The sequence below is a fragment of the Sciurus vulgaris genome (genome assembly GCF_902686455.1).
Source record: "Sciurus vulgaris genome assembly, chromosome: 1".
Lineage (NCBI taxonomy): Eukaryota > Metazoa > Chordata > Mammalia > Rodentia > Sciuridae > Sciurus > Sciurus vulgaris.
In genome coordinates this window covers 192,073,047-192,095,408 of record NC_136461.1, presented here as the reverse complement: position 1 = coordinate 192,095,408, position 22,362 = coordinate 192,073,047, and the positions used below count along the sequence as shown (strand labels likewise).

The 22,362-nt window shown below is 39.0% G+C and overlaps 1 protein-coding gene across 1 annotated transcript in view; it reads left to right on the top strand.

Moving 5' to 3' along the window:
- The window catches only part of ENPP2 (ectonucleotide pyrophosphatase/phosphodiesterase 2), a 110,949-nt gene that overhangs the window by 81,563 nt on the left and 7,024 nt on the right, over positions 1-22,362 (top strand). The window contains 10 exon segments of the mRNA XM_079140682.1: positions 2,016-2,047; positions 2,733-2,860; positions 4,803-4,890; positions 5,073-5,160; positions 6,265-6,449; positions 8,890-8,941; positions 15,990-16,064; positions 17,361-17,497; positions 18,508-18,643; positions 19,433-19,510. Coding sequence (XP_078996808.1) covers positions 2,016-2,047; positions 2,733-2,860; positions 4,803-4,890; positions 5,073-5,160; positions 6,265-6,449; positions 8,890-8,941; positions 15,990-16,064; positions 17,361-17,497; positions 18,508-18,643; positions 19,433-19,510 — 999 coding nt within the window.

Sequence of the window (22,362 nt, the reverse complement as noted above, 5' to 3'; positions counted from 1 at the left end):
TAACTACCAAAAATGAAATGTTTTGTGCTCTACAAAGCATTTTCATATGCGATTTCATTCTGAGAAAGCCAGGAAGGGAGCAAACGATGGCCACATGTCCAGGCTCAAACCTCAGCTCTGCCTGGTACTTGCTGGGCAAGGTTGGACAAACTCCTTTAACACTGTGTGCCTTGGCTTTCTGATCTGCAAATTATAGATTTTGGGGAAGACAAATGAGACATTATGTATATTTAACGTACACTGGTGTAATGTGCACATTGTCAAAGCTAAGAAGGGTTAATCATGATGGTGGTTCGGTCGTGTCCTTATTTTAGCTGAGTATGTATGTACACAATTTTATCTAATCCTTCCAATAGCCCCATATGATATGAATTATTATCCTCTTTGTAGGCAGTACAAGTCAAAGGTCAGAGAGGGCGAAGGAGTTGGCTCAGAGGAGGACAGTTAGTAAGTGGCAAGCTGGGACAGAAATCCAGATTTGCCTATTCTTAATCACTACTCTTTGCTCACACAAGTGGAACCTGTTGGCACACAAGGAGTTCAGTATTGAAGGACTGGTATCTCAAACATGGACTTGGGCAGTTGTTATCTTCTAGTAATTCTCTGGGATATATCTGAGTACAAGATTACCCCATGCTATTTTTCTCTCTTCATTATCAAAGAACATGACTTGTTCTGGCCTCTTTGAGGACTGTGGTTTGTGAGGCTCAAGATGGTAGAGGTTCAAGGCATGGCTTTGTCAGTCGGGTTGCATGGGCATCCGAGTGTGCAGGCGCCTCCACCCTCCGAAGCTGTCTGACTTAGTGAGGATTCTGAAAGCATTCCCCTTCTGGGGTGTTTATGGATGACCAGAGAGAAAGCCCTTCCAAAGCTCTTCTAGAGTGACAGGCACACGGTACAGATTCAGTGTGGGTTAGCCATTATTGTTATCATTTTCACTTACTTTCCATTAAAAGCTGCAACTAAAATTTAACCCCAATTTAAGTAGGATGCATTATACATTTTAGCTTTAGAACTAAGATACTGAAAGAAGTTTTTGGAGTGTATATATTTATATTCCACAGCAACATGCATTTTCAATAAATAGGAACAGACATTTATTAATATTTATTAACAAATATTTACTGAGTGCCTACTGTGCACCAGGTGTGGGGGATTGCAGCAGCCAATGATACAGACAAGGCCTGCCACACTGACATTAATAGCAGGGAGGGCTGCACTGTGACAGTGGGTATCTCTCCTGAATGCTGCTTTCCTTTTCTGCTGATTCTGTAATGACATACTGCACCAAATTTTTGGAAAACAAAACAAAATCTAAACAACCTACAATCTCCTCTTTCTCCCCACAGTCCCCCCAAAAGAGGACATTCAGATAATATAATCCTGTTTATACACAGCCATCATTTACATAGTTTTGCTTTTAGCTGGTTCAGAGTATTGACTAAAATAGCCTTTGTTTGCTGGTAATGAAAAACAAGAAGACACATATGTGTGTGCCCATGACCGGAAAGGAGCAGCCCCTATGTAATTAAACTCATAATATTACCATGAAAACAAAACTCCCTTTAAAAATATAACTCAATAGATTAGAAGGTTCATTTTAAACAGGGTGATGACTTGTTTCAAATACCTACAGATAAATAGGAAGTCATGGTGAAAGCCCCTATACCCAGTTTAGTTCCTGACATTAAATTGCTCCAGAGGAACCATTTTGGGCAACTCGGGAGAAATTTACCTATCAGTATCATGGTGCTATGGAAAGAGGCGTTTCCATCGAGAAGAGGAGACCTGGACCGACAGAGAAATGCGCTGTAGGATTTGTTCCATTTGTTTAGTTGCATTTCACTTATTGAAATATGAAACTCCCACACAATTACATATGTGTTTAAAATAAAATATGTAAGTGATAGTTTTTCTGGGCTTGGGAGATGAGGAAGAATTGAATATCCTGCAAAAATGACTCAATGATTATTGGTCATGTCTTTTGAAGTTTTTCTCCTTCTCTTTTTGCACAGATGACCCCAAAGTCATTATCGCTAACCTCACGGTAAGTGTTGGAAGCTATCAGGGCTTTGCCCTTGGAACACTTTCTTTCCATGTTCATCCCCTACTGTGGGTTGGAGGAACATGGAACATCTGCCTCACTGCCTTGCCATCTTGTTTATTTGTTGCTCTGAAAGCTTTCAAAACTTCTGACCTGGGATCAACCACAGGACCCAGAGTGGTCTTGGCAATGATGCAAACTGAGAATATTGGATTCTTCCATTAGAACTGACAAGTCTTCATTCACGATTAATCAAATCTTTACTTTCTCTGAAGCAGATCTGCCCACCATCTGGATCCATTGTTCCCTGTTTTAGGGCAGAGACTTTCAAAGCACTAGCACCTATCATCAGATAGGCCTGCATGTATCACGCCTCCTTTCTCTGCCCCTTGACTTGAAGCTGTTGGGAAAGGCTATTGGGTATGACTGCTCTCAGTTAGGGTCTCCTGAGTCAGGAGTATGTCTTTTGAATTCCTCCCTCTCCTCTGATAATCTGCTATACCATTTCAAAAGCTATCCAATTGCCTTATTTATTTTCAGTGTGTATTATTTGATAGAGGGCAAAACATTCTCTTTATTCACTAAATACCCTTTGTTGAGCTTAAAACTGTCTTCAGCTTTAAAGGGAGTTCTAGAATAACTACAACTTTTTCTAGAAGAAAAAGACCAATGTTCATTTATATTTCAGTGTAAAAAACCAGATCAGCACTTTAAGCCTTACATGAAACAGCACCTTCCCAAACGCTTGCATTATGCCAACAACAGAAGAATTGAGGATATCCATCTGTTGGTGGACCGCAGATGGCACGTTGCAAGGTAACTTGGGGCGCGGGCTATCCCTGTTTCTTATCTTTGTAGCCACCTCTTTGATAACTGGAAATAATTTAAGGTTCCTGGTCATCATTAAAAGAAATAGTTGGAATCTCACTCTTTCCAAACATGCTGTGTGCTCAGTGAGCAGTTAAGTGCTGAGATGACTCATCTGTTCTGGGTGTTGGTGTCTTGATGTCCCTTTGGAGTCTTTCCACGCACATTTGTGTGTATGTGTATGCTTATATCCATTTTTGAATTGATATTCTAACCTTTGTTTTTATTACTGGAACCAGCCAAAATTATAACTAGGACCTTTTGCCTGAGAACCCAGGACTAATGTGATCTTGATTGACTAGACTTTATAGAGGACTTCAGCAAATGTGAATCTAGAAACCTGTTATCATGGATGTGTTTTACATTGCTTTATTTCCCATGTTTGCCTTCTTTCAAATATTAATGAAGTCTTGCTTTTGAATCTTGTTAGGACATCTGGAGGTTCAGACAATTTTAAAGAGTTAATTGCTGAAAGGTGGTTCATTTTCACACAGCCCTGGAAGCAGACATAGTCTTCCCACTCTTCCTTTAACTTTCTCCTAGAAAAGTGCAGTGAATCTGTCTGCAGCAAAGACTGAACAGCTATGACATGCATTCTACCCTAGGTTCTCTGCTCAGTTTACCAGGGAGACCAGAGAAGGAAAAATGTTGGTCCCCTAGGAACCTGTATCAATACAGAATGCTTCGAAAGACACGTGTGACAAACACATGAAGGTCCTACTGTAATTTTAAGGGGTAGACAGAGTTTAATATGTGGGATTATTAAGAGATATATGTGAAGGCCAGAGATATTGGAATCATGTAGAATGGACATGAGGAGTTGGAAGCATTACAGAGATGGGACCAAAATGGCTTGGTTGTGCCCTGTGCAGAAACTTCTACGTGTGGGGTGACTTGGGGGAGAGAAAATTTGATGCAGTTGGCAGGTTCATATGAAGAGAACTTGGGGGTTGAGCAGATGTTATGTGAAAGATGATGACAGCTGTTCAAATTAGCATAGACCAAAGCCAGGCATTTTAATTAGCAGTGAATCTTTTTAATTCAACTTTTGCATGGTTGGGTTACATATGCACATATGTTATTATCATCCCAACTTCAAGATGCTGTTCAGTAAGGGTGGAAACCCTTTTGATAGATTTCTTTGTTTTCCCCAAGCACATTGCTTCAGTGCTATGTGCCCTGTAGATACTTAAGGAATCTTCATATTAATAAACATAAACTTTATTTGGAAAAGGATCCTATGACACTTATGTAAATGAAGTCTTGCTGGCACAAGGGGAAAGGTTAATTATCTTGATGTCTTGAGAGCAGTGTTTCCGTTTTTTATTTCTGAGTAGGGATATTGCCTAGGATTTTGTTAGATATGTCACCATCAGAGTTCACTTGACTCTCAATTATACAATTATACTCTAGTTGTAGTGTACTGATAGGCAAATTTTTATAAAATCCAGAGCTCCAAAGCATTGATGAAATATCTCACGTTTCTGAGGTGCCTGCTCTGTGGTGACTCTGAACCTTGTCAGGGGTACGTAGAAATGAAGCAGACACACAATGTCCCACAGGACAGTCAACACTCTCCAATCTCAGGAGGCACACGGGAGGGCAGAACTTTACCTGGGATAAGTGCTCTGCTGGGTGTAAGCAAGAGATATGAGGAGGGTGCCCGGATTCTGTTCAAAGGTCTCCATTCATCGTGGGGCGACTGTCAAAGCAAGGACACTTGGAGAAATGAACAGAAGTATCCTGTCATCACCACAGAAATGATGTAATCACAGAGACAAACAGGCTTTCGAAAGCCCCTTCTCAGAGATCCTCTGTATCCTGAAACTGGCTTTTTATCAGAACGATTTCAGGAGAAATCCTGACTGATGATAAAATTGTTTCAATGTAGGAAACCTTTGGATGTTTATAAGAAACCATCAGGAAAATGTTTTTTCCAGGGGGACCATGGATTTGATAACAAAGTCAACAGCATGCAGGTACGATTCCAGAACTGTGAGCTGACATTGTGTTTTGTGTTTTAGCCATTGTTGAAAGGGATGGGAGCGGAGGGGTGAGTGAGGTCTCCCAGCATTCCTATGTAGAGCAAGGCTTGCTATTGGATGTCAGGAATGGCTAATTGTTTCTGTTTTTCTTTTTTTCTTTTTTTTTCTTTTGGAAGACTGTTTTTGTAGGTTATGGCCCAACATTTAAGTACAAGACTAAAGTGCCTCCATTTGAAAACATTGAACTTTACAATGTTATGTGTGGTAAGTCACTCATTAAAACCAGGGAAACCATCTTTAGTTAATGTATGAACTTCCTGAATGTCAGAGAAAGAAAGGAGGTGTCTCTTCTAAGACCATCTCTGCTTTCCACAAAAAAATATTGTAACTTGTCCATTGGTTCAAAGGACAGAATGTCATCCCTTCTAAGGCGTCTTTGTCTCCCTTCAACAGTTGACTAACAGGGAGTTTTCACAGTGTTGCTGTTGGCAGCCTCTGGCTGATCCAACATAGCATTACAGTTTGACACCCCTGGTCAGAGACCTGATGAAGCAAGAGTTGGGCATAGAGCTTTCCCCACCTCCTCTCTCACATTGCAGCCCAGTTAAAATTTTGCCAGCTTGCATCCTGGCCAGCTATTTATGTGCTCCTAATTATTTTTCTTCCTTGAGCTTCTAGTTGCTGAATGAGGACAACTTTTCCTATTTAGTAAGGGAGTGCCAGTCTGGTGGTTAGAGGGGGAGTCTGCAAGTCGGGTCTCCTGGGTTCTTTTCCCATCTTGGCTGCTAGCTCTTCCCTGTCCTGCCTTCCAGTTTAGGCAAGTCAGTCACTGTGTGCCCACTTGGCAGCCTTTCATTTGCTGTGAAATCAGCCTGTTGGTGTAATAGTGGCACTTCAATGCCCAAGGCCAGAGCCTCCTCTTGTCCCCACACTTGTGTGGAGTACATTAGAGGGCAGCCTGTGGTTATTTATTGATTATAAATCTTATTTCAAAAATTTGGATTAAAAAATCCCAGAGAAGTGCAAGAAGGCAGTGATGCTGAAGCTGAGTCCTTGAGTTGTAGCTATCTCACGTAGACAACAGCTGTGCAAGGCCCTCTTCCTCCGCTCTTGATTTGGGGAGTGTCTCTCTCTATTAATGGTCAAGTCATGAGCATGACTATTTCAGGAAGCTGTGGCAAGACATGGTGAGGCCAGAATGGTTTTGGGGTATGACAGGGATGCTTGCTATCTAAATTTGGTGTTACCCAATTTTGATTTGTGTTTGGGAGTTTACACACCATTGGAAGGTGAAAGGTTTTGATACTTATCGTATCTCATCATAAAGCATTTAAGAAGCACCTGGCTCCTTTTCTCTTTTTGCATCAGATCTCCTGGGATTGAAGCCAGCTCCTAACAATGGAACCCATGGGAGTTTGAATCACCTCCTGCGTGTTAATACCTTTAGGCCAACCATGCCAGAGGAAGTTACCAGACCCAATTATCCAGGGATTATGTACCTTCAGTCTGATTTTGACCTGGGCTGCACCTGTGATGATAAGGTAGAGCCAAAGGTAGAAATAATCTTTATATTATACTGGGGAGCTTGTGGGGTGTGTTCAGAGGAACTTTCTGTGATGATAAAAATAGTTGCTCTCTTTGCTCTCCAAAGTGAGCCACTACACTTGATGGTGTGATTAAGGGACTAAAATTTTAATTTTCTTATTTAAAATTTGAATTTAAGGATCCAGTTGTGACTCATTACTACCATAGCACAGACATAGAAAATGAAGGGTAAAAATGTTATTCTATTCATAAATCTCAACCCAAAGCTTTCTTTTCTTCAACTATGTATTACATATGTATTAATAATGGTCCTGGCAGGACAAAGGTGGCCAAGCTGAAGAGGTTTTGAAAGACACTTTAAAAAGATTGTTTTAATCATATTTAATGAGAGAACTATTTACAGAGGCTGGGCAGGGTGGATGGAAGTCAATGAGGAATGATAAAGTGCTCGGGGTAGGAGGGTAGCTCCAAACCCTGAAAGGTATGGGGTGGGAGCAAGTTACCAGGATACAGAGAGACACGGGTAGGAAGGAACTGTTGGATTTATTAGCTGAGCACAGGTAGCACACTGCATCCTGATGGGGAGGGAGATAGGATAATACCCTTCTTTCCCTCTCCTCTACTCCCCTACAGATGTCTCCCATTGGTAGGACCCAACAGGAAACCAAACGGCAAGTTTGCTTTTTGATACAGTTCCCAGAGGTCAGCCTTCCAGGATGCAGAGCAGGGTAGGAAAGGTACAACACAGATGGGCAGTATTGCTGCTAATAGAGACTACCATCATTCCATGTTTGGACAGTTTTTGAAAACCAAACTCAAGTGCTAGGCAATAATTTACTTACTGAAGTTTATGTTGATCAAAGGCCAATATAGCTGTCAATCAGTGTTGTAGCAGCAGGAATGAACTGATGCTACCACCCTGAATGGACACAATGCCAGCCCAAAGCAAGGAAATCCAACACATTTGTATGTATAGTTTTATTGTAACTAGATGTGTAATTTTTTTGTTTGGCCTCAGATAAATGGAAGATAGTTCTCCTACTGCCCAATTTCCACTCCCTTCTGCCTGCTTCCTCCAGGATTCCTAGGAACCCAGGATCCATATTTGGAGGCTCCCCACTGTAGGAGTTCAGTTTGCTTATCTTCTTCATTTCCCCATTTTTATCTTCTTCCTGTTTTTGATCCTGACAAGAACCAAGGAGTTTAATTACTACAAGGCAGCTCAGTTAGAGGAGTCAAATTGCCAAAGTCAACAGGAAGTCATCTTGTGAGGTAGATGCGAGCTATAACTTTACAGGAATCAGTTGGTTGCATCTTGTTTTCTGAATTATCTGTCTTCTGAGAAAAGGAGACTGTTGGATATCTTTTCAAAGTTTTTCAGAGAAATTCTGGATTGTCTTAGTCTATGGCAAAAAACTACCTTCTTCTTCTAAGGACACTTCCAGACATATTGAAAAGGTGTAAAGAATTTTAAAAGTAAATACCTCAGTACATGAATCATAAGAGGGAAAACATTACAGGTTCAGTAGAAGTTTCCTGCTTCCCTTCCCATCCTACCTCCTTCCTGCCCAGAGTTAACTGGGGTCCTGAATATAGTGTGCCTGCACTTTTACTCTCTATATTTGTGTCTCAAATAATATATGAAGTAATCTTTAGTATGTTTTCCAAAATAATTTATGTGTAGTGTTGCATAGTACAACATAAATAGTGTTGCATTCATTTTATATGAATGCTATTACAGTATATGAACCCTGCAATTATTTTATTCATCATTATGTTTTTGAGATAGATTTATGTGTGTGTAATATATTATTAGCTCACTTATTTTTACTACTAATAGTTGCATTTAATTGTAAAAATATATCATACTGATTTAATTTATTTTCCCATTTGAGTACACTTGGCAATTTCCAAATGTTACTCTTACAAATGATGCTGCAACAAATGTAATTGTAAATGTATTGTACACATAAGCTGGAGTGTCTCTAGAATATCTGTAATGGCAGGTGGAGTTACTGACCTATCATGTTTTAGAATTGTCAAGCAATAAATTTTAGCTCTGGGAAAAAGCAATTTCATCCATTAGTTTGGAAATCATTTCAGCTTACCTAGGGATTGATCTGAAACACTGAGGCACTATTATAATTAATTTATGTCTATGTGCCCAGGTAAACATCATTACTAACATGGGAAGTTGATACATGATTACCCACAGTTTTAAGGAGAGATTAAAGAAGGTGCTCATAGATATAGAAACACTAGCAAGTAGAGCTTAGAATGTCAAGGTGAGACACAATAGAAGTTCCCTAGAACAGTTTATGATATTGACAGAGTTTAGGACCCTCTTTTGAGTACAGGTGGGATCAAGCAGAGAGAGGGTATAGGAAAGAAAGAACATTTCTGACTTGCTTTTTCCCTCCCCTGCTTTTCTGGTATTCACATATGAAGAACAAGCTGGATGAACTCAATAAACGCCTTCATACAAAAGGGTCCACAGAAGGTAAGGGGTGTTTAAAAACATTTTTTAAGATAAGGTTTATTTTTTAGTTTTAAAAAGTTGAAGACTTCTATTTACTTCACAGTGTAAGCACAATATTTTTAAAATTCATATTCATATTGCAAAGTGGTTTTTATATCCCTCTGGTGAAGGGTGTTGTTTTATTCTATGTACCCAACGTGCCAATCGTGTAATTGAAAATAGTGATTTGCTTTTTCCTTTTCCTGATAGCTTCTAAGCCCTCCCAAACCAGATAATCCATTGTGTATCTGCTGAGTTACAAGTGAACGTGCTAATGGGGACTCCTCTACGAGGAATGATAGTCACAATTATAAATGAGCAGCTGGTCCCTGTGCTGAAGCCCACCTGCCCAAAGTCAGTGTGCATGTTGTAGGGAAAGATACAGGAAAATCAAACTAGAACACCCCCTTCAAATAAAGGATTGTCTTGAGGCCAGATTCTTTCTCCTCCTATCTTACATACATGGATAACAAGCATGAATTAATAAACTTTTTCAAGCTTGAGATATGACAAAAATAATCAACAACTCAGTGATTTTTGTCAGGAAAGACACATGAAGCTGAGGGCAATGGTGCATGCCTGTAATCCCAGTGACTGGGGAGGCTGAGGCAGGAGGACTGCAAATTCAAAGCCAGCCTCTACAACTTAGCAAGACCCTGTCTCAGAATAAAAAATAATAAAAAGAACTGGGGATGTGTCTCAGTGGTAAAGCACCCCTAGGTTCAATCCCCAGTACTAAAAAAAAAAGGTCACATGACTTGCTCACATTTTACTATTCTGATTGTACATTCAGTGGATTCCTGACCTACTCATATTCTTTATTCTGGAATCCAGGTTTGAAATGGTAGCCCTTGTCTGACATACTCTGCTCAGAGCTGTGTACTGCAGTTGAGCACTTCTTCTATCCTGAGGCACTTTGCTTTCATTCACTGCCAGAGGCAAGCACATGACAGCAACAGTGCAGGGAAATACATTCTTTCCACTGGGACTCTATCTCACAAGTCACATGGCAATGGGTGGAGACAATGCATAATTAGGAATAAAAATGCAATCTACCTTCTTCCTTCTGATTTTGAAATTCCAGAAAATTAGAAGAAAATAGAAGAGGGTGAGGAGACCGCTGTATAGGTTACTATAGTAAGTGGAACAATTTGTTGAAATAGTGGGGGGATAACTAAGAGTAAGGAAGGAAACAGGATGCCCCAAGTCATGTGGCAGAGAGGCACAGGGTCAAGATCTCCTGATTCCATCGCTGGAGTTATTAGCTCACATGTGGTTCTGTTTATCATATGTACTATTTCCAATCTGATTAAGCAGAAGTTGAAGAAACCAGTAGAAGACTTATTTACTTGACTTATTTTCCTCCTTTATAAAGATCTTCATCTGCCCTTCTTCCTTTTCTCTATCACCACCCTCCCCTACTTCCTTTGATCACAGAGGATGCAGACTCAGGCACATAATTGGGTAAATCTAGTTTTAAAGGTGGAACTTCGTTGGTGAAAGCTACACATGTCCTGTACAAAGCCTGTGAGTGAGTTGAAATGTTTGACCCCCTAAACCATGTGGACTATGGTGTCATGATAATTACAAGAATTGGAATGTTGTCGGGGTCAAGGGGTAGGCAATCTCGTGATTTGAGTTTTTTAAATATTCAACCACAAAGCAAAGAAATAGTACTGAGATGCTTCTCTTCTAAAAGTCACTGGTTTGTTGTTGATAATTTTTAATGGATTCCCATATTTTTGCTGATTCGAAATCTCATTGTTCATGGTACTAAAACATGATCTGCATTTAATTTCTTGAAATGTTGTGATAAAATCAGTCCCACCCACAACTGACAGCTGAGCATGAACAGTAGCCTCAAATTGCCAATCATGAAAATAAGAGGCCTCTTCTTAGTGAATTTATGACTCTCAGGGATAGCATTTGTAGTTAATATCGTCACCTCTGCATGGTTTGCTCAGAGTTGAACAAACATGTCTTACACTTACCGCCGAAGGGTCTTTTAAAGCATAAAAGCTTAAAATTTGTGGGTTCATTCAGTGTTTTTTGGGTGCTTAATCTGGGCTGGTTCTGGTTTCTCCAAGACAGCTGTACCAGTACAAAATGGCAGCACAAAATATTAGGAGAGCCTCATAGGGGCACATGCCCTTGGTATGTTCATGGCCTAGTGGGACCAGCCTTTAAGAGAGACTTTAAAATAATTTCCTGAAGTAAAACTAATTATAAATCATGGTGTAAAGCATTTTCTTGTCTAGATTCTGGAATATGTATACACCTCAATATTCTTCTATTTGTTTCTTCATCTCTTGGTCTTTGTTTCTGTCTCCTTATGGGGTCTCTCTCCATCATTCCTTTAGCAGCAAAGCAATGTTTTCTTAGTCTGAGTACTTTCAGGCCTCTGTGATGTTTCCTGTGTCATAAATCCCAGTCTCCCATTTAAAATATTGAATGTTTGCTCCACTGGAGCACAACCTTGTGAATGCGAATCTCTGTGTGTGAGCATGTGCGTCTACTCAGAGTAATTACTTCCCTTTCTGGATACCTTGGAATATGGGTCGAAGCTTGTAATTTGTAAACCTACATTTCTTTACAAATGTAAAGTTGTACTATTTGTGTTATTAGTTGTTTAAAGCAGATATAGGTAGTTGATATATTTCAGAATAAGCCATATGTTACACATAATTCACTTGCAACATATGTGGCTGTTTTAATGTCATATGCTGTAAAATCACTCATATATCTGAATAAAGCACACATGTAAAGGGTGCACATTCCAGTAGTGAAATAACTCAGGGGATATTTGGAGTTTAAAAAAAGGGGTATATTAAATTAATCTTAGGCAATATTTTGCAATAAATATTTAAACTGTTATAGAATGAAGCTCTTTGCCAAATGAAAAGGAAGAAAATGTAGTCTTCCAATATGGTGATCTAAACTGCAATTGTATTTCTAGATAGGTGGTAAATTACAAATCTTAATTGCATGATGGTTGCCCTTTCTGGGTCACATGTAGCTAACATCTTGTCAGACTTACTATGCAATGAAAACTCATTTCCTTGTAACATTGAGTCAATGGACAAATGAATGAATAAAATGGAAAATTTAAAAACTCTCATATCAGGCAATCCTGGCACTAAACCTGGCTATAATTTTTGTTGTAAGAATTATTACAATATTTATTTTCACCTTAGTCTTCATTTACAAGGCTATCAAATGTTTTATGCTTTCTTAAGTTAGAACTCACTATCATCTTTATATAAAAAGGAATTGAAAATCATTTTTAAAAAAATAGTTTTAGTTGCAGATGAACACAATACCTTTATTTTGTTTATTTAGTTTTATATGGTGCTGGTGATCAAACCCAGTGCCTCACACGTGCTAGGCAAACACTCTACCACTGAGTCACAACCCCAACCTCTGAAAACCATTTTTTAAATGATAGAGATTTGTATGTACATGTTTGGCTCCTTCTCACATACAATGAGAAGTTAATTTAGAGAGCAGAATGACTTAAGGATTAGTAAGCCTTACTAACTTTAAGGCAGCATCTTGAATATTTTACAGGGGAAATCTCTGTCTCTCTTTTCAGTTCTGAAATAGTTCTCATTTTTGTTATTTCTTTGGAGATGCTAGTTGTCTTAAGGAAGAAGATATACTTGTGTTTCTCTATATGTGTGTCCATGTGTTGTGTTTTGGGGAAGACTTGGAAGAAATCATTATACAGTATTATTGCTTGTGATTTATAGTAGGTTTCAAGATGATTTGATGTAGACACTGAATTCTAATCATCTTTACCTACCGATATTGTTTGCCGAAACCCTTCACTAAGCCATGACAACTACAACCACTAGGACCACAGCTAGTTTGGGTGAAGACTGACCTTGGTGTATTACACATTCTGCTTTCTGACAGAGTAACATCTGAGGGAGGCAGAAGCCTTTAGGATGTTAAGTTTCAGAGTTGCAGGGTTATGAAGAGCTGAGATGAAATTTAACTCCAGTTCTATGTGACACTTAAGCCTATGTGATTTCCTCTGAAAATGCTTTTTATTCTAAGTGTTGGCACACAGGGAATATGTCAGGAGAGAATTTCAGTGCATGTCAGGGTTTGCAAGTTGTTATGAAATACTAGAGACTTTGATACAAAGGATTAGCCTCCTTAGGGCTTACTAACGTTATCTCAGCAGACATCACTTGGACAGAACTGATGCCCAGGGTCACTTGAACCTTTATTCCAATATGTCCTCCATTAGAACAACCCAGCAGGCAGCATCCTACTGCAGATTGCCCAAAAGGCTAAAGAGATGAATGAAGAGAGCAAGGGGTGAGGCCCATCGTCTGGGTGCAGCTGAGTTATCTAGTATAAATCATAAACCCCCAGTTGCTCCATCAGTAAAATGGAGGGGGAACTGATCTGCCCAATCTATCTCTCAGTAGTACATTAGGCAGGTCATATGTAAAACACAGCTTGCTTTTTTTTTTTTTAAATTGATTCATCAATAAGTCTTTACCAAGTAGATATGTGATTAGTGATGGAGAAGTAGGATCCAGTGTTAAAAAACACAGATAAAGTCCCTGTCCTCATACAGTTATTGTTCTGCTGAAGGATATAGCAAGTAGATGAATTAAAAGAGTTGAGGGAAGAAAAGAACAGGGCACCCACAGAGGCGTCCGCTAGAATCCCAAAGGAGATTGAAATGGCAGTGAGTGATAATGGACACTTTTAAAGCAAAGAAGGAGAAAGAACACAGGAAAAGGAAAGGTCTTGTGTAGAGACTTTGTGGTCAAATTTAAGAGCATATTATTGTGGGAGTGAATGTTTAAAAAACAAAAGGGAGGAGAGATTTTCATGTGGCTTTAAGTCAGCCAGCCCATCTGCGGGAATGTGAATCAGGAAGCTGAGGAGGGAAGAGAAACACAAACTCAGGTCTGCATGACCAAACTTTGGAAGAGAGAAACAGTAAGTGCTGGGGAGTCCACACCACTTAAAAAGATTTGTCTCACAGTATTTTGCCAACTGTGGTCTCTGGAGGAGAACCTTGGCATGTACCAAAATGCCAGAGACACTATTGTAAACAGGAATCAGGGTGGGGAATGAAGGCTCTGTCTAGAATTCTATGGAGTAGGATCCCAGCCTGGGAAGGCAGAGGCTGTGCTAGAGTCACAGAATGAAATCACAGAAGGATGGATAATGGGTACAGCGGTCCAGTTGGATGGCAGGAATGACTTCTAATGTCCTTTGTAGCTCAGTAGGGTAACTGCTTGGCCAAAATTAGTTTTATATTTCAAAATAGCTTATAGAGAGGATTTTGAGTTGTTCTCACTGCAAAGAAATGATAAATGTTTGAGGCGATCCACTTACCCTGGAAGTACACAGTATATGCACTGTACCTATGTGTTAGAATGTCATGCTGTAACCCATAAATGGGTGCAAATATTGTGTCAATTAAAAACTTAAGAATATTTCGAAAGTAAATATTTTAATAGCATGGATACTCCAATTACATATACTAACCGTCACTTACTGTAGGAAAAAATAAAAAAGAAATCACATTAACTTGTTGCCATAGCAGAAGCTTGTGGGCTGGTCTTGAGATGAAGATCTTAACATGTGTAAAGACAGAATCAAGTGTATTTTGTGGCCTGAGTAGGAACATTTCGTTAAGCAGAAACGCAATGTGTGGCTCACCCAAGAAGTCATAAAGACCCACAAAGTCAGGATATGACGGAGATCCTGTGATTCTTTGATAAACTGAAAAAGTAAAATCTAAATTTTAATTTGGGACTTTAAAATCTTTGTTTTTTACTGCAAAGATTATTTCACTTCTTTCTTAGACAAAACTGCTAAGCTTTAGGAAGATTCAGGTAGATTTTTTTTGGGGGGGGTCAGTTGGGAATCTTGCTTGGTTGAAATTTGGGAGACTATTGAAACCACTGGGTGTTTTGTTGTTGTTTTTTCTTCTGATGCTCAATAACAACTTAAAAAGAATTAATCAGAGAGTGATGCATTTGTGCTCAAGCTGTTTCTTAAACTGCAGTGTGTCTATGCTTGAAAGCTATGAAGCCAAAATTTTGGAAGCAAACTAAGTCTATATATTCAGAGCAGAAGAATGAGTAGATATGGAGAAGGGGCTTGGGAAAATTTTCAGGAGAAGGTGAATCTTGGATATCTTGTTGATCATGTACCTCTTCTTCCTTTCCTACTCATCTCTTTCCCATGATGCTTAAACTCTGTGACCATATTATTTGTCCTGCACCTTGAGTGTGTAAAACGGTGCTTTTAATAATTATGTCAGAGCAGCAGGCATAAGCTGGGATGTGGCTTCACCCATATACTGTGTAAAGGGCTTTGCTGATGCCATCTTACCTCCATTTGTGACATTCATCATCCTGTGTTCCCATCATATTCCTATGGATACCCTGACATGGTGCAGACTATGTTGCATGTGAGTTATTTGGGCCATGTTTGTATTTCCCATTGAACTCTGAGCTCTTTGAGAATAAGAGTTCTATCCTAATTTCTTTTCTCAGTCTCTCCCTTCTACAGCCCAAGACCTGGCACAATGTAGGTTCTCAGTCAGTGTTTGATGGGAATACATGATGGATAAATTGGAAAGGAGATAAATGACAGTATTGGTGGAGAAGACTGGAGAAGTTATTGCCGGTAGAGAGAAAAGCAATCCCATGCGTAATAGCATAGAGTTGTCCACCAGGATTATGTGCAGGGTGTTGCAAATAAACCAGCCCTGATCGATGTAGTATTATGTTAAGAAATGCCAAGAAATGAGGGCCCCTGGAGAAAGGAAGAGCCAGAGTTGGTGGAGATTGTAGATCACCTGAACTATTGTTTGGTGGCTGCTGTAAGTAGGGGTGTTACATGTGGAAACATGACTGCTCTTTTGTTGTCCCTTAATGAAACAAATGGGAGGCTAGGCTTGAATTCTAGTTTGGAGGACTGTGCGTGGTAAGCACTTGGAATGATTAAAAGAGAAGAGCTTCTCAAAAAATTTTGATACTTCTGCTTCCAGCTGAAACCAGGAAATTCAGAGGCAGCAAAAATGAAAACAAGGAAAACGTTAATGGAAATTTTGAACCTAGAAAAGGTTTGGTTTGAGTTTCGAAGGAAAGTCTGGGTTGGTTTACTGCCCCCAAGTACTACTGTTATGATTTGCTGGCTTTTATTTTGTTTATTATACTTCACTCATTTAATATTATCATGTTATATTCTAATTCTTAGGGATGGGTCCCTAAATTTGGCAGCTTAAGCAAGGCTTCTATATTTACTGCCACATTAATGAAGCCAAACTATGCAGAACAAGCTTGTGTTGTAACAGTGTGGGCCTCTTTGCCTCAAATCAGCAGTTCTACTTGGGGGGGTCTTGCAAAGTATTCTATGAAGGGTTTTCTCCATTACTTGCATAGAATGGTAACACTTTAATTAAAGCAACATGTATACATAATTTAATAAGTGATTGCCAGAACTAATTTTCTTTAATAAAAATAATAGCAAAAAAGTTTTGTTTTCTTAAAAAAAAAAATCATGTAAGGAATTATTAAAAAAATATTGAGGCCTAAGCCTCAATCTCTAAATATTTTTGTCTGGAGTGACCCTGATTTCCAAGAATCTATGGAAGTTTTGGCCTGACCAACGTGGGCAGATTAAGCTCTAGGCACTTACGACAGTGTGGAATGATAGCTTGCATAGTAAGCTTAATCTCTTCTTCCTCAAAGAGTAAGGTTTCAGACCTTTTTTCTTAAGAGGAGAAATTTCCCTCGAGGGATCTGTCTCTGCATTTGGGGGTCTTCACTGAGTTCTTGGGTAACTGATGAACTTCTCTTTTCTGTATTTAAAGGACCCTCTTGAACGCCCACTTATTTTATCTATACATGTTCCTTTAAGTTCTTACCTAAAGAGTTTACCTCCATGTGACAAAGCTGCTTCCTTTAAATTCTCATTACCACTCACATTTTATGCTGAAATAATGTGTATTTGAGTTGCAGTTTGCAAATAACGATGAGAGAGCCTTCTTCTTAATTGGTTATCCTGTAATTCTACTGAAGTTCAATCCTTGGCTTTCCATTCAGTGGAATCATTTCTAATTTTGCTACCTAATATTTCCTTTCTATATAGATTTTAAATTCTTTACAACTGTAAAGAACATTAACATAAATATGGCCTTATTTTACAGTTTTGATAACTACACGCCTTGATGCATGCACAGGTGATCAGATAAACTACAAAAATGTTAGGGAGACTCACTTTTAAATTAAGGAGAAGGCGCTGCATTATTAATAAGTAAGCTAGCACATTTTAGACATCTCAACTCTTCCAGTATTTCTTTAACTTTTGGTGTGAAGTTCAATGGATATTTAACACAATTTACTTTTTTCTTTCCTAGAGAGACATCTCCTCTATGGGCGACCTGCAGTGCTTTATCGAACTAGATATAATATCTTATATCACACTGACTTTGAAAGCGGTTATAGCGAAATTTTCCTAATGCCACTCTGGACATCATACACTGTTTCCAAACAGGTCATTGGGAAAATTGGGTTTTGTGTTCTTTATTTCATTACATTCCTTGATCCGTACAATGATTGTTTGTTTTAGAAAATGTTTTTTTCTGGTGGAAGAAATTCCCTGTTGGATCTATTATGAGACATTTTGAACTAGTTTTTATTCAGGGTTCTAATAGTTCCATGATAATATGTTAAATATTGAAAGGGGCATGCTGATTCTTTTGCTTTTATTTGTTTTTTGTTTTTAACCGTACGTAGTTATTGCTTAGTAATTACAGAAGCCACTGAGATTTGTATATATATATTTTTTGTTTTAATGGACTTTATTTTGTAGAATGGTTTTCAGCAGCAAGATTTAGTGGAAAGTACAGAGTTTCTTTATATCCCCTGCCCACGCACAGCCTCTTCCATGATAGGCATTCCGTTTTTTGCTTTATTAAAATTTTGTGTTGGGGCTTCAGTGTGATGAGGATGAGATATATGGGTATATATCAGGAACTGGAAAAATTTATTTGGCACTTGAAATATGTTTTAAATTTCTGAATATAAAGAAAAGACTACTTCTGCCTCCAAAACAGTTTCTCATTAATTCGCTCTTGTGCACTATATATGTCATGTTTTATATGCATATATATACTATATACTATATATGTATATTATATGTATATATGTTCCCCCCTCCACACACATAGAGAATATACACACATTTTTTTGAAGGAATATGTCTGTTATTGTTAAGTGTGTTAGTTTTTAAGTGGTCTTCTGTGAAATCCTATTCATTTTTCAGCAGTGGGATTTCTGCTTTATATATTGTTATACTTAAGACTTTGATGAAAGACTTCTGTTGCTAATAACTGGTTTATTTAAAAAAAACTAATGCTATTTAAAGGAATCAGAATATTAGAATATAAGCTATAGTAAAAGCCAGGGGGTTTTGGATTGGGCTGTTTTATGACTGAGCAACCTAGCATTACTGTGCCCTTGCCTCTGCGATGGCATTGCTGAGTGACTGTGACTCTCATGCAGGCTGAGGTCTCTGGCATTCCTGAGCATCTGACCAATTGTGTCCGCCCCGATGTCCGTGTTTCTCCGGGCTTCAGTCAGAATTGCTTGGCCTACAAGAACGATAAGCAGATGTCCTACGGATTCCTCTTTCCTCCCTGTAAGTCATAAAGCGTCTGTATCTGATCACTTGGCTGAGGGCAGGGATGTACTGTACATTTTGGGGTGTGAAACTAGGCAGTTAGGGTTTCAGTGGCTCAGATTTTCTTTAAGAAGGTCCACTTGAGATTGTAGAGATCAACTTTATGTGATCCTTCCAAAATTGGCTCGTGACCAACTTTCAAAAATCCAATCTTCCAGGGGAATTCTAAAGTGCAAGCAAATCTTCTGTACCCCTCCTTACATTGTTCCATGAGAATCTGGAACAATGAAAACATTAGTCTTTTAGGTAATACTGTAGAGGTGATCTCTTGGAAATAAGTGGAGCTCTTTAATTCTCTCATTATCTTGAAGCTCTTGTTAAAAAAGTCTGAGTTACACTAATGAAATCAAGGAATTCCTTTCCAAAATACTTAAGACTAAGAAGTAGGTAAAATGGGGGCTGAGGTCGTGGCTCAGTGGTAGAGCATTTGCCTCGTATATGTGAGCCACTGGGTTCAATTCTAAGCCCTGCATATAAATAAATGAATAAAATAAGGGTCCATCAACAACTAAAAAATATTTTAAAAAAGAGAACTAGGTAAAATGAAAAACAACTTTTGAGAGAGAGTTACTGAGTGAAAGGAAAAGATTGAGTGGTAGGGGGAGGAGGAAATATGTAAAGGAGGCAATGAGTGGGAATAAAGGAGGAGACCTTTACCCGCTTGCCATGGGTCATTTTGGAAGTATGTGTTTCTATCGATGTACAGTTTGGTAAGCAATGTACTCTGTTTGCTCTCCTGATGTTTAGATCTGAGCTCTTCATTGGAAGCTAAATATGATGCATTCCTTGTAACCAATATGGTCCCAATGTATCCTGCTTTCAAAAGTAAGTCCAATATTTACCTAATAAAGTGTTACTTATGAAAATAAATATTTCTAAATTTACCACTTACCTTGTCTACCACTATATTGATTTTTAATAATAATAATGCCTTTCCTGTTTAGCCTTTGTACTTTTTTTTTTAAGAACTTTCATGTAAATTTTCTGCTGTGGACCCCAAATTTGAATCTGAGGGAAGTTGGCAGGTAGTTTTTTCCCTTGTTTATAATTAAGAATTTGACATCAGAAGAAGTGATGGAGGTCATGAATGGTAGAAGCTGAATTAAACCAAATTTGTGGTTTTTCTTTTTGTTTTAATTTTAATACTCATTCTTTTGATGATTAAAAAGGTCTTCACTGAATTTCGGAATTCACTTGACACTAAACAGCACCTACATTTACTTACTGAACATTGCCATGGAAGCACTAATTATCCCCTCTCCCCTGTGGGGTGTTCACGCATATTAATGTTGACTCTGAAACCCAGCAAGAGCCTAAAGGGTATTCTTTCATCGGAGTATTAATTTCAGATGGCTTTAGGACTGTGTAAATTATTGTTTGTGTTTCATTGACTACATAATTGATTTGTACATGACAACAACAGTTTTGGATAATAATGATTTTATGAATTTTATAGGCACAATAAGCTCTGGCTCAAAAAATCAAGTTCTCATCTCTGGAGTGTGACCACTGGCTGTGTGACCATAAAAATTCTGTTTAACCGCTCATTAGTAAAATTAAGACTCATATAGATTTATGATTTATCTATTCTGAGGTCAAAATAATCCATTTTCTATTTCTCATATTAAATAATTAATTAATTGATTTCTCCATCACTCCATCTACCAATCCATCCAATCATCCATTTATCCAAAGACAGAGAAAGCAGTATGGAATAGACTTTACCCCCTGTTAGTTCATTTACAGTGAACAAACCTGTGTGCTTATGGGACAGGTAGGAAAAAGAAGTCCTTCTCTCTAATTTGGCTTGGCAGTGGAGGATCGGGTTCTGTTTGAGGACTCTCTGGGCTGAAATAGAGTCTCAAATTAGGAAGGAGGAATTGCGGTATGTCAGCTACAGTGGCAGGCCTCCCCTGCTTAACTTCGGTGAAATGGCCACATGGTTTAGAGAAAAAATGTTTGTTTGATGTCCTGGTTAGTAAATGAAGGTTTATTCAAAGATAGAATCTGTTGCTTATGAATGAAAATTTAAAGGCTATTTTTAAAGGAAGGCTTCCTGGTTTGTTCTCAGACTCAGCTGAGGAACATTTCAGAAATTCACACAGGTACATTTCTCACAATGTTACATGGGGTGCAGCTTTGTTTAAGTGCCACAAATCAGAATTTCCTGGATTTCTCTATTCTTCATTGATGTAATTTTTTTTTCATTGATGTAATTTTTGACCAAACAGAAATAAAGGAAACACAGGGTACCACCCTGAGGCTGGTGTGGAATGGCCTTTCACAGAGGGCTTGCTGTTCTTCTTTGCTAGGGGGATGTTTTTTTTCTCATGCTGCATTTCTGTGGGTTTGGCCTTTTGACTGTTCTCATTGTTTCCTCTCTCTCTCTCTCTCTACATTGGGCTTAAGTTAACATTTGATCTTCTCTCTTACTGTCCTCCTACTTTCTTTAGTGCAAATAATTATCCGAGGTGTTTTGGCTCTGGTGGGCTGCTCTGCTATTTTCATTCAGAGTAGAGAATCAGAGCATAGAAAGAGCAATAGAAGCATTATGGGAAAGATGGCCAAGGCCTTTTTAATAAGGGCAGGAAAGAAGTGGTAGCATTCTGAACCTCTAACCTCTATCTAGAATAGAGCATGGTGAGTTGAACCTAATATTGGAGAACCAACTCATCGCTTGCCTTCCCTGACATTGTTAGTCTCTTCTTTATGTCTTTCTTCCATTCTACTCCTCCTATGCTCCTCTGGGTTGACCATAATGTGAACTGGAATTAGGATGGACAAAAGAGTCCTCTGCAGGGGGTGACACTGGAGTGAGAAAGAGCAATAGAGGAGAAACCAAGCACACAGAGATTAGGGAATGAGTTTTCCAGGCAAAGGAATGAGCAAAAGCAAAAGCTTAGGCTAGAACAAATTTGGTAAGGTTGGGGGACAGGAAGAAAGCCTTGTACCCCCCCAGGGGAGGAAAGAGGGAGGAAGTAAAATCACAGAGGTAGGCATGGCCACAGTTGGGAATTGGGTTTGGGTTTTTATTGTAGTTACAATGAAAAATCATCTTCAGTGCCAGCCAGGATTGGGTGGGGGATTCATTGATTCTGCTCTATCGTGAAAAAGGATTTGTATGGTTACTATATGAAGACTGGGCTATAGAGTTTTGAACTGGGAGTTAGGAAATAGTCTTCTGTGGTAGTTCACGTCAGACAGCAAGGAACCTTAGCTCAAGATGGAAGCAATGAAAATGGTGACAGGTGGCCTGACTTGGGGTGGCTGGGATGCATTTTTGAGACAGCTGTGATAGGACTTGCTCACATGAATGTGGAGAGAAGTCAGGGACGCCTCCTAGGAATTGACGGGAACATCTGGGTGAGAGTGCCATTAACTATGATGGGGAAGACAAGGGGCTGGGCAGGACTGGGAAGCAAAATTAAGAACTGGGTAATGTCTTGTTTGACATGATGATTAGATATTCAAGTGGATTATGAGAAGGGTGGTTGGATACCATGTGGGGGCTCTGTGGAAAGGTCAGGGATAAGCACACACATGGAAACTAGCACATCAAGGACAAACTTGGGACCTAGCTAGACCTTATTCTCAGTCATCCAGAAAGACCACACTTCTATCTTTGCACATACCTTCCTTTTGACCTGACACATTCTGCCTCACCTCTTTGTTGAACC